Source organism: Trichechus manatus, unplaced genomic scaffold (genome assembly GCF_000243295.1).
Source record: "Trichechus manatus latirostris isolate Lorelei unplaced genomic scaffold, TriManLat1.0 scaffold00095, whole genome shotgun sequence".
In the NCBI taxonomy this organism is placed as follows: Eukaryota; Metazoa; Chordata; class Mammalia; order Sirenia; family Trichechidae; genus Trichechus; species Trichechus manatus.
The window spans coordinates 4,183,561-4,197,080 of record NW_004444031.1 but is presented as its reverse complement, the minus strand read 5'-3'; the positions used below and the strand labels follow the sequence as shown (position 1 = coordinate 4,197,080).

The 13,520-nt window shown below is 35.3% G+C and overlaps 1 protein-coding gene across 2 annotated transcripts in view; it reads left to right on the top strand.

Moving 5' to 3' along the window:
- Positions 1 to 13,520, top strand: part of CDC73 (cell division cycle 73) — a 151,701-nt gene that overhangs the window by 133,833 nt on the left and 4,348 nt on the right. For both annotated transcript variants that reach the window (XM_023737010.1, XM_004382550.2), the window contains 2 exons: positions 6,708 to 6,869; positions 7,787 to 7,887. In XM_023737010.1, the coding sequence (XP_023592778.1) occupies positions 6,708 to 6,869; positions 7,787 to 7,887 (263 nt within the window). The remainder of the gene's footprint in view (positions 1 to 6,707; positions 6,870 to 7,786; positions 7,888 to 13,520) is intronic.

Genomic DNA, 13,520 nt, shown 5'->3' with positions numbered 1-13,520 from the left:
GGTTTGCAAATACCCCCCATGGATAGCCACCTGCAGTGTTGTTCTTACTTCTTTGGGTTCTCTTCTTTACTCAGTCACTGGACCAAAAATTTCTTACTTCTTGGTAGCTAGCTCAAAGATGGCTTTAAGATAATCTTCATATATTATCTAGAATTTTTAGTTGTTTTCATTGAAAGTGTTGATCCAGTTACTTAGGGAGTCGGCCATATTACCATCCCAGATAGAGAATAAAAGACAAAGTCATAATTTGTTTATGGTGACTTATGCTGTTACTCCTTAACTGTTTTTCTTTAATGTACCAAAACAAGCAAACAAAAAAACCCTTTGCCGTCAAGTGGATTCCGACTCATAGCGACCCTTTAATGCTTGAATGGAGGTTTCAGAGCACTTAGAAGTCTTTAATATGGGATTACATCTAAATAAGTCTGTTGGACTAATTTTTCAGTGTAACCAGTATTTGAGGATCTGCTGAGCTCAAAGCAGCACACTAGCTGGTGTGAGTGCCAGGTATCTGAGTGACTGGCTCTGCCTTTAGGAAACCTGAAGTCTAGTAGAGAGCTGACAAGATTGTGTAAATTACCAAAGTATAGAAACAGTGCTGTAAAAATGTAGAAAATTGAATTCTATCTTGAATAAAAAAGATAAATTCATAGTGAAATAAATACCGCTTAAATTTAGAATTAAATAAATGCCTAAATATATCCATAGAAATATATTTAAACTATGATAGGCTAGGAAGCCAAAATTATCTCAGTCATTGCATTTGAATGTCAGATGCATTGAACCTCTACCTTATAAACTAGGTAACTATTTTATGTTGATAGAGCAGAACTGATTTGTTCAAACTTTTTGTGCAGTGAGGGGAGGCATGGAAATAAAATACCATTTGTGTGTTTTAAGACTTCAGTTTGATTAGAATGTGATACACTTAATTTTGCCCCCTTTCTAGGTGGTTGCTAAGTCTTTCACTTTAGTATCCTAAATTCTGTTCCATCTGACTATTGCTGGCATTAGCTGATGCTTCTAAGCTTATTATTCCTGAGGGTGGAGTTGTAATGAAACAGGGTCCATTGATAATCGACCAAGAGTAGCAGAATCGATAATGCTGTAATATATAGCGCTTTGGTTGAAGTTTTTTTTCCTGTTTAGTTGGCTAATAATTGTATAATCAGTGGCATCTTAAAATTACTGTGCAGTTAATGACATATACAAATTACTTACCTGTGCTTGCACAAATTTGGTGATGGCTGTTCGTAATCTCGTCACTTCTTATGAGTTATGTGCATAGATGTTACAACATATGTTGAGTTTAAATGTAGTTTATAATGTCTTCAAAAAGAATACTGATTTAAGCACTGAAACAGAAAATTATTATGGAAGAACAAAATGAGAGGATTTAATGTAGACCTGCAGTAATCAAGGTATTGTATAATGGCATACAGAAAGACAAAAACATTAATGAGAATAATGGAGAATTTAGAAATAGACCCACAGAATTTATTTTTGAAAAAGATGCCAAGGCAAAAGTCAGTTGGGAAAAGAAGTCTTATCAACAAATGGTGCTGGAATAACTGGATAAGAACAGTGAATACCAACCCCTCCCACACACTGTTCACAAAAATTCTTTCAAGATGCATTATAGACTCAAGCATAAAAACTAAAGCTATATAAAACTTCTAGAGGAAAACACAGAAGAGCATCTTTGCAATTTTAGGATAGACAAAGATATTTCAGGACGAACCATTAAAGCAAAAAAAAATAAAAAAAGATTAATCGGACTTCATTAAAATTTAAGTTTTCTGCTCATTAGAAGATACTGTTAAGAAAATGAAAAGGCCAGCCACAGACTGAGAGAAAATATTCTTATCACATATTTCTAATGAAAGATTTGTATCCAGAATATGGAAAGAAGTCCTACATATCAATATTAAAAGGACAAGTCAATAAAAAATGGGCAAAAGTCTTAAACAGACATTTTGCTAAAGAAGGTATACAAATAGCTAATAAGCACGGGAAAAGATATTCATTATTGGTATCATTAGTCATCAGGGAAATGAAAAATTAAAATAACAATGAGATACCACTTCACATTCATTAGAAAAGACTAAATTAAAAAGACTAGAACTCTCACACGTTTTTGTTGTTAGTTGCCATCAAGTCTCTTCCAATTCATGACAATGTGATGATGAGATTCCAACTCATGTCAGAGTAGAACTGTGCTCTGTAGAGTTTTCAAGGCTGCGACCTCTCAGAAGCAGATCACCAAGTTTGTCTTCCAACTGCTAGCCTTTCGACTAGTAGTCGAGTACTTAACCGTTTGCGCCGCCCAGGCCCAGGGACTCCAGTACTTTGTTGGTGGGAGTATGAAATGGTGTGTCTACTTTGGAAAACTGTTTGGCAGTTTCTTATAATGTCAAACGTATCCTATGTTCCAGTAGTTCCACTTGTAGGTATTTACCTAAGAGAAGTGAAAACATGTCCACAAAAACACTTACGCAAGAATATTCATAGCGGCTTTATTTGTAATAGCCCCATATTTGGAACCTCCCAAATGTCCATCAGCAGGAAAGTGGATAAACCAATTGTGATATGTTCATACAATGTAGTTCTACCCATTAATAAAAAAGAATAAACTACCAGTATACCTCACAATATGGATGGGTATCAGAAACATTAAACTGAATGAAAGAAGCCAAGCATAAAAAAGAGTACCATATTTTTACGCAAATAATACACACCTTCCGTGTTTGTTTGCCAGCTGTGCTCCCAATGCCCCAGGTATTTTCATAAGCACGCTGTGCTAATTTTTTTTACAGCAACATTTAAAAAAAAATTGGCATAGCTGTGCTTACAAAAATAGGGAGGGCGCAGTTTGCAAACAAATGTCGAAGGTGTGCATTATTTGTGTAAAAATATGGTAATTCCATTTATATGAAGTCTTAGAGCAGACATTACTAATCTATGGTAATGAAAAGCAGCACAGTGGTTGCCTGTTGAGGGAGAGGGGTTAAGGATTGACTGAAAGGGCACAAGGAAGTTTACTGGGGCAATGTAGATTTCTGTGTCTTGATTGGAGTGGTGCATACACTGGGAATACATTTATCAAAAATCTGTTTATGTATTTTGACTAGATTTTATGTCAATAAAAATGTTGTATATGCAGAAAAACACTTGAAATAGAACAATTGGCGTAACTTTGATATTTATGAAGCACAAATCCTTGTTGGAGGAATGACCTCATTCTGTTTTCTTGTAAAGCAACAACCAAGTGCTTTATGGGACCTGAGAAGGAAGATACCAGTAGTTAAAGCTGTGCTGCTTTTTGTTCCTGAGATACATACAAAAGGATTGCCTGTCACACATGTCAGACAGTGAAGTTGAAGCCAGGAAAAATGAAATGGCCAGTCCCTTCAAAAGAATGATAACTCTGATTTATGTAGAATATCATCAAGGCATTGTCGTAATTTGACAGTTTTTTTTTCCTTTCATAGTGGTACAAAAAAATGATGCATCTCACAGTTGATGGTGTCTTAGATTTGATGAAATACAGTATGGCGAATGGCTAAAATCCATGTGGACTAGAAGTGGAGCACTACTGTATTTTTATGCAAATGATGTGCGCCTTCTACGTTTGTTTGCTAACCACACCCTCCCCTGTGAGGTGCGCTATGACGATTTATTTTTACATGTTGCTGTACAAAAATTAGCATAGTGTGTTTACAGTAATACCTCTCTGGGGAGGGGGTCGTGGTTGGCAAACAGACGCAGAAGGTGCGTGTCATTTTCATAGAAATAGCGGTAGTCTTTCGTTAGTAGACTTAAGTTTAGGAGAATAGGTTGTAAGATTTATCTTTATGTAATCAAGTGAAATTAAGGCTGAAAAGCATTCTAAAATAAAGCGGCTTTTTACTGCTAATGGAGAAAGGGTACTCTTCTAAGGAAATACTTAGGAATATTTGGAAATTAAGATACTGGAGCATGTAAAAATTCTGGGACAGTGCTTACTTAAAGAATCATGTTAGTGCTTGTGAACTTTAATAAAACTATCAACAAATGTGTAAACATGCAAAAAGGCTATGTAACTCATTTCTTTATATACTAGGAGTTGAATTAGGTTTTGAATAGACTTCTTCTTAAGTTGGGTATTGTGGTAGATAATCATTTGTATGTATATTATAACTTAGTACTGAAGTTTATAAATGATTTTGTACTTTTATACCATATTAAAATTTGAAAAGCCACACAAGAGGGAGATGAATATTATTTTTAAGAAATTAAACAAATTTAACACCATTTAGATATACCCTACTCTACCATCTGTTGCCGTCAAGTCAATTCCGACTCATTGAGACCCTCTAGGCCAGAGTAGAACTGCCCCACAGGGTTTCCAAGGAGCGGCTGATAGATTTGAACTGCTGCCCTTCTGGTTAGCAGCCATAGCTCTTAACCACTGTACCACCAGGGCTCCCATTAGATACAGTCTGATTGAAATAAAGCAAAGCATATTTGTCTAGGAGGTAAGATCCCTTTGTTGTGGAACATAAGCTTCCACAGGGCAGGAACTGTAACTTATAAACCAAACCCATTGCCATCGAGTTGATTCCAACTCATAGCGACCTATATTGAGTATATTGTGTAACTTATGTGTACCACAGTGTAGTGTTGTGCATGCTGTTAACTTAATACATTTTTGTTAGTTATGGCTTTGTACTAGAACTCAATTTCCAACAATTAATATATATTAAATTTTTTAAAAATACATATTTTTTAGTATCAGTATCAATATATATATTTGACATTTTCTAAGTGAATCTGATTACTAAATAAAATAATCAGAATCCATAGGGAATATGGGGGATATTTTAAAATGATATGGAAATCTTAACATTTCCATCAGATTGGAAGCGGATGTGAAAACAATCAGGTCAAAAGCAAAGTTCAGTGTTAGACTTATTACCATGTAGTAAAATGAGTATTACTGTATGATGAGTACAATATATGGTATTGAATTTTTCACAGGGACTCTACCAAGTGAAAGCTCTCACTGGTTTTATGCATCCTCTTTGCTCTTTCACCCTTTTATCTCTCCAGAACTCTGGAAGCAGAATGGCACTCAATGCAGTGATTGTACTGCCTCATTTGATAAGCCATAGCTAATAAAGTATGCTACTACAGTGTGTATGTTTAGAAAATAGACTGCTTTAAAATGTTCTGTGAACACTGAAAAATTCTGACTCTGGCAACAGCTCTCCAGGTTGCTAAATTATTTTAGAGAGTATCTGTTGGGGGTACAGTAGAGAGTTTAACCACATAAGTAAAGTTGGTAGTTTACTAAATTACTTGCAGTATTTACTATAAAATACACCCTTGGCACACAGTGATTTAATTTAATTTCCCTTACTTTAAAATTTATAAAACAACCTTGAAGATTGTTGGACTTTTGCTGATTTTGCTGAAGCATAAGTGTGAAAAGGCATGTTTTGTGAAGCTCCTGGATAGGCTAGTCCCCTAGTGGAGAGGCCTAGGTAGCTGCAACAGCACTTTCATTTCAGGTGACATTTTGATTTATAATAAAGTTTCCCATTACGAAGTTTTCCTCTAATAGTATTTGAGAAATCAAGGATTAGTGTGGTCTCTTAATGTAACCTTGGATAATGCCAAGTGCTGGTTAGATGAATATAATGTGTGTATATACTCAAATGAACATAAATGTGTGTCTATGACAGGCACATACACACACACATGCCAATTTATAGCCATAGTCAGCTTAAGTTTTATTTGGCATTCAAAGGAAAGACTCATACTCTGAAGCAATGTGATCTGTACATACAAAGTTTATTTAAAATATATGTATATATACACACACAGTATGCATACATATATATAGCCCTGGTGGCACAGTGGTTAAGATCTACCACTGCTAACCAAAAGGTTGGCAGTTCAGATTCACCAGTCGCTCCTTGGAAACCCTGTGGGGCAGTGCTACTCCGTCTTATGGGGTTGACATGAGGCGGAATCGACTCTACAGCAGTGGGTTTGGTTTTTGGTGTGTATGTGTAGTTGTCCTCAGGTGCCGTCGAGTTGGTTCTGAGTCATAGCAACCCCATGTACAACAAAACAAAACACTGCCAGGTCCTTTGCCGTTGTCACAGTTGTTGCTATCTTTGAGCCCATTGTTGCAGCCACTGTGTCAGTCCATCTTGTTGAGGGTCTTCCTCCTTCTCATTGACCCTCTACCAAGCATGATATCCTTCTCCAGAGACTGATCACCTCCTGATAACAAGTCTAAGTAAAATGAAATCCTTGACAACTTCAGTCTTTTCTCCGTTCATCAGGATGTTGCTTATTGGTCCAGTTGTGAGGAGTTTTGTTTTCTTTATGTTAAGGTATAATCCATACTGAAGGCTGCAGTCGTTGATCCTTCTTAGTAAGTGCTTCAAGTCCTCTTTGCTTTTAGCAAGCAAGGTTTTGTCATCTGCATATCGCAGGTTGTGAATGAGTCTTCCTCCAATCCTGATGCCGCGTTCTTCATGTAGACCATATATATATATATATATATATATATATATATATACACACACACACACACATATATGTATTGGTTAAGACTATCACTATTTTAAAAATTATTTCAAAATATAATTTATTTTCTCAGTTTCTCCATATTTGTATATATTTGGCTTTTTCTTACCTCTGTTTTTTCAAAGATTTGTCCCATCAGATGAAAAAAAGAAACAAGGCTGCCAACGGGAAAATGAAACTTTAATACAGAGAAGAAAAGACCAGATGCAACCAGGGGGCACTGCAATTAGTGTGACAGTTCCTTATAGAGTGGTAGACCAGCCCCTTAAACTTATGCCTCAAGACTGGTAAGAAAATCTGTATTTTTTAATACTCATTTTTCTGTGTGTAAATATTTTTTATTATGTGACTGAGTATCACATTTTATCTTGGTATCTAAATGAAACCTATCCTTGAAACTTCTGTTAATGTCTGTAGATCTGATTTGGTCATCAATAAAGATAACATTCTAGCAATACCTAAATAAATTTATATTTTGAATAGTTGTAGGCTTAAACTTTTTTTGGCAGTTCTACTTATTATAATTTCTCAATTTAATTGCGTATTGTGGAATAAACTATGAGGGCTAGACAGATTTCTTTCTAGAAAATCTAAGTTGAATGGTTGGAAGAACAAATTGCTTAAAAAAAAACTTACTGTGGAATTTAAGGCGAGTGAGATAGTTGTAAAACAATTAGAAAATCATAAAAATCCGGATGGTTTCTGTACTTAGTTAACTTCCCAGACAGTCAGAGGAACTCAAAGATAAGGCCTTGAGGCTTTATAAAATGGTTGGTGAGTTACTGTAATTTATTGTTTTTAATTAAAGTAAAATATTTAAGATGTGCTTGAATTTTAAATGATTTCCTTTTAAAACCAACCTTTTGGATTAGTAGATCTACTGCTCTACCCTGTTGCATTGTAAAGAGGGTTCTTACTCTAATTAATAGAAGGGCAGAGATAAAAGGCTAAAAAGATCACATATAAAGAATTGTGCATGTGATTATGTGTAAAAGACTTAGGTGCAAAAAAACAGATGCTGGAGGAATATAGGGATCATTAATGTGCTCAAATGGTAACATTATAATGAAATGTTATGCTAATGGAGTATGTGTGCCTCACAGTAATATTGGCAAGAAATAATTATGACTCTTTCCTTAGGGATTTATAGTAACTAAAGTTCAAATTTAAGGCATTTTCCTCCCCCCCACATTTTTATTTATAGGGACCGAGTTGTAGCAGTTTTTGTACAGGGTCCTGCCTGGCAGTTCAAAGGCTGGCCTTGGCTTTTGCCTGATGGATCACCAGTTGACATATTTGCTAAAAGTAAGATTCTCTTTATATTTATTACTTGTCCACTATAGAAATGCTCTCACTTTATTTAAGAGAAAGAGTCTAATAGGTCTCACTTTTTTTTGCATACATCTATTAATTGCATAATTTCCTAGAATATTTAGGGGGTAGGAGGAACAACGAAAACAGTAATTCTGGTAGTTATTGCTGATTAATTCTTGTTTGGTCCTTGAAATTGTTATTATATTTTAGATTTTCTCTTAAAATACACTGTATAACATATACTAAAGAATATTTAAGAATAATTACAAGACAACATTAGTAAATATAGAAGCTCAACATTGCAGTAACATAACTGGTTTTCACACTAGTAGTTAGGAAAGCTGTATCTACTTATTAAGGATCAAACTTAATAAAATGAGAAGCTTGTTACTATTAAATAAAATAATAAATATCTGTAATCTAAGATTAATTGCTTATACTGACTTTTAAAAATTCCCTTTAATAAGTTCATTGAACATTGTGTTTTAAAAACTACAATTTTGCAACTAGGAAAAAAATGTTATTGGAAGTTTCAGCTTTGTATCTACAACATGTATATCAAAAGGATTGCTGTTAAGTAGCATATATATTGTTAATTTTTAAACAACCTGCCAAGTATTTTTAAAAACATTTTTGTACATTAGTATTTTCTTTGTGCTTATATCTTAAAGTGAATGTTGCCTATGCCTCAAAATTAATTTTCATGGAACTTAAAAATCATTAATTTTGTTGCATGTCCGTGTATTTTTTTTTAACAGTAAGGCCTGTTTTGAAATAGGTTGACTTTTGCTGAAAAGTAGTGTGTAGCCTTAAAGTATCAGAAGGCATTTACCAGCTATTCTTATTGTCTGAAATGATTGTGGCATGATTGGCTTTTTTCTTTTCATTCATGTTTCAACTTATGTGTTCTCTCTTTAAAGAATCCTTTTCTGACCATTCTGTTTGAAATAATCATCACCTCTTCCAAGTTACTTGCTAAGCCTGTTTTATTTTCTTGGTCGCTACTTATTGTTCCTTGACATTATCCTATTTTTATATCCTTATTGTAAGTCTTCTCTGGCAAAAATCCAAGTACCTTAATGGGAGAAGCCTTATGTGCCTTGTTCATCATTGTATCTTCAGCACAGAAGATTGCCTGGCATAGAGGAGGCACTCAGTAAATATCTGTTGAATGAATGCTTTATTGTGGCTTGCATCTTTTATTGAACATACATTGGTATAAATTGATATAACAAAAGTGGATAAATTTATCCTGTTTATTTGCTGAAAGAGATATTCCAATTATTAGAGTATTCAAATTAGTAACATTAATTAAAACAAAAAACAAACTTATGAAACAAATATGTTTATTAGAAATGACAACTTAAGGAATTATGAATATTGGTTGTGCCACTGTGAAATCATCCTCTTTTTTTTTTTTTTTTTTTTTTTGTTTAGCAACCCCATTTTTTGTTAGTGGTACCACCATTCTCCCAGGCGAGAAACTGTTCCCAAGCTTGAAAATTTTAATCATTTGCTCTTTGTATCTTCATTTGTTTAAAAACATAAATTCTGATAGTTGTGACACTAGGATAGCTTTTTATGTTGTTTCTGAAACTCAATTAATGAATAAAGAGTAAATAGAAAGTTAAAGATATAGGCTATGATGTTTACTTCAGAGAAGTAAATTTTAATGAAAGTACAATGTTGATGAATGAGAATGTTGTGTTTTACCTACTTGCTTGCCTTGTTCAGTAGTTTTGAAACAAAAATGATTAGAATTTCTTGAAGATGTGTAAATGCTTTCTAGATTTTGTTAAGAATATAATGCTATTTTAATTTTTGCTTTAGTTCAGATTGTTCCTCTTCCAAAGTTTAGATCAAAACTTAGAGGATTTTATTGTTTTTAGCATTTTTCCAGTTATCAATTATTTTCTTCCATGAGTTAGTCTCTTTCTCTTCAGTTTTCCTTCTTTGCTGGCTCCTTTTCATTTGGCATTTGAAAGTACCCTTGTTTGTTTCATCTTAAACAAAATAAAACCCTTTCCCCTGACCTCACCTTTTCCTGTCCTTCTTTTTTGTTTTATAGCTAATCTTTTGAAAGAATTGTCTCCACTAACTCACTTTCTGTTTAATCCTCAGTACACTGTAGTCAGCTCTTGCTTTTCACCAAAACTCTTTACATCGAAGTCACCAGTGACCTGACTGTTGGGTACTTGTGATCTCTTATCAGAATTAAATACTGTTGACCCATTTCCTCCTTTTAAAAATGTTCTTTCCCCAGGGCTTGTGACACTGTATCTCAGAATCCTTTGCTCCTTTTCCTCTGGCTATCAGCTACATGTTTATGTTGCCGTTTCTTTTCTCCCTTAATTCTGAATATCCTCTCAAGAAAATTTTATAGCTTTCAATTGCCATCTGTATGCTGTTATTCTGAAAGTTATGTCTTTTCGTTAGTACTCTGGAACTACATATCTCATTGACTACTAAGTAGCTCCTCTGTGATTTCCCATTGGTACATCAAACTCAACCTGCTCTGAATGGAGTTGTCTTATTCTTCCCTCCATCTCCAAACTTTTTTTTTCTTCCTTAATTAGCTCTTTAAGTAAATTGCTTTAAGCAGAAAACTTAGGAGTGTATCATCTCTTAGCTTTTAGTTGGTCTCCCTGCTTTTACCCTTGCCTCTTGTAGCTTCCCATCATTTTTCCCATAACACAAATGGGAAATGATAATATCTATATAGTAGCATAATAGGAAGACCTGAAAAACTGAAGGCGTCTGTATGGACCTTGGTTTAAAAAAAAAGTACACCTTCTCTTCACTTATCAACTATCTAGTTACCTAACATTTTACATTTACAACAATAATAAAAAATCTCCTATCTGACTATTTTGCATATTAATGATGTATGTCTGACAGTAACGAATGCTGAGGTGCAAGGTGAGAGTAACGCTGGATGTGATAGTTAAGGTTTTGTGTCACCCTAGTTGAGCCGTGGTTCTCAGTGGTTTGACAGTTATATACTAATATATTTTGGCAGTTACGTAGTGATGTCGTCATCCTTCATTTTTGTGATCTGATGTGGTCATCCTCCATTTTCGCATAATGCTGATTTCACACAACGACTTGGTCTTTGGAACCTAATCATGTCGATAAGTGAGGAGCACGTGTGTATTTTCTTTATGTTTCATAATTGTGATGACAAAGTACAAAGTATTAGAGATATTAAATATCAAATTGCATGAAATTGCCAAAGAAAATCTTTTAAAAATTTTAATGAGAAGTTAGAGCTTGTAACTATGGCTATAACTTTTTTATAAGTATTAATGATTTCTTCACATTCTTGCTGGTTACCCCTGAGAAAAACTTTTTATATAATCATCTTCTGAATTGTTTTGTCGCTTTGTCATCTTACCTGCCACAGTGTATCTACTAAATATTAGTACGAAGGTTGCCTTTTATTTTTTTTATTTTTTTTATTTTTTTTATTGTACTTTAGATGAAGGTTTACAGAACAAATAGTTTCTCATTAGTTAGTACACGTATTGTTTTATGACATTTGTTAACAACCCCACGACATGTCAACACTCCCTTCTCGACCTTGGAGGGCTTTTTTTTGTGTGTGTGTGTGTGTGTGAAAATGTACATAGCCAAAGATACACTATTTCAAAAATTTCTACATGTACAATTCATCATCGATTACATTCTTCCAGTTGTGCTGCTATTCTCACTATCCTTTTCCAAATTATTCTATCACCATTATCTTCAACTCACTGTCCCCTAGGCTTCCCATCAAACCTTTGAGTTGCTGTTGTCAATTTGATCTCACATAGATAATTCTTTTCTTTTTGTACTTTAGATGAAGGTTTACAGAACAAATAGTTTCTCATTAAACAGTAAGTACACATATTGCCCTGTGACAATGGTTAACAACCCCACGACATGTCAACACTGTCCTTTCTCAACCTTGGGTTCTCTATCACCAGCTTTCCTGTCCCCTGCTGACTTCTAGTCCTTGTCCCTGGACTGCTGTGCTTCATTAGTCCTGTTTTGTTTTATGAGGCTGTCCAATCCCCAGGTGAACTGTGAACCTCAGGAGTTACTTCACCTCTGAGCTAAAAGTGTGTCTGAGGGCCATACTCTGGGGGTTTCTCCAGTCTCTGTCAGGCCGGTAAATCTGGTCTTTTTGTGTGTGTTAGAATTTTGTTCTACATCCTTTTCCAGCTCTGTCCAGGATCCTCTGTTGGGATCCCCATCCGCGCAGTCAGTGGTAGCTGGGCACCATGTAGCTGTACTGGACTCAGTCTGGTGGAGGCCTTGGTAGCTGTGGTCCATTAGTCCTTTGGACTAATCTTTTCTTTATATCTTGTTTTCTTCATTCTCCCTTGCTCCTGAAGGGGTGAGACCAGTGGAGTATCTTAGATGGCTGCTCACAGGTTTTTAAGACCCCAGACGCTACTCACCAAGGTAGAATGTAGAACATTGTCTTTATAAACTGTGTTATGCCAATTGAGCTAGATGTTCCCTGAAACCATGGTCCCCAGAGCCCTCCGCCCAGCAATTCAGTCCCTCAGGGAGTTTGGATGTGTCTATGGAGCTTCCATGACCTTCCCTTGTACAAGTTGTGCTGGCTTCTCCAGTATTGGGTAGTGTCTTACCCTTCACCAAAGTTACCACTTACCTATTGTCTGTTCAGTTTTTCTCTCACCAAAGGGTGTCTTTTTTTTCCTATTTCTTTTACTTCTTTGTCCCTCCCCCACAAAATATTGAGAAAATTAACGCAGTTTGCAAAAATGATCAATTCTTAGTAGAGTGAAGTGTTTTACCTTTAGCATTTATTGTGTCACTGTACAACTGGTTTCTTATAAAAGTTTATTTCATTTTTTTTTTTTTTTTTTTTTTTACAGAGGCTTAAAAACTTTCTTTTTCTGAATAAAGTGTTGAATATGTTGGTATAAGTTTACTTGGCACCATCTCTTAATATGAATAAAATATTTTGTCTAGTGAGAGAAACTTTATTATGTTTCCTCATTAGTGACTTAATCTTTTGGACTGCTGTGTTTACGACTCTGGAATTCCAGCTTTAATTAAGAAAATAGTCTATTCTAGGTGAAAAAGTAAATATAAAAAGTAAACGTATTGAAATTAAAGTGGATGTAGGCCTTTATGGCTTTAGATAATTTTTTTTTTTTTTCATGTATGTGTAAAAATGGCATGGGGGAGGCATCTGACCACCTCTAACTTCACAAGGGGGATGGAGGACCAAAATCAGCAGCCCAATGCTGATTCCTATGAGGCAGAGGTCAGACATGCCTCCTTTTTCCACCATCTTTACCAATTCTGACACCAACCATCCCTCCCACGGCATTCTCTGCTTTTCTGCTGAGTTTGGTAATTCATTGCAGTGGCAACACAGAACTCACAGACCATAGTCAAGGTGATGAGATTAGGGAAGTAACAGATTACAGTTCAGGTTCAGGAACACTCAGAATACAGTTCTTCCATCAGAACAGCCTCTTCCCAGCTATGCTACAGGTACACCTCTCTGTGGCCCCTCAACCTCTACCCTGCTCAGGCAAGTGTTACAAAGCTCTTTTAGCTCTGCCAGTAAGTGCCCAGAGGCACCCTACTCTGCCAGTAGGCCT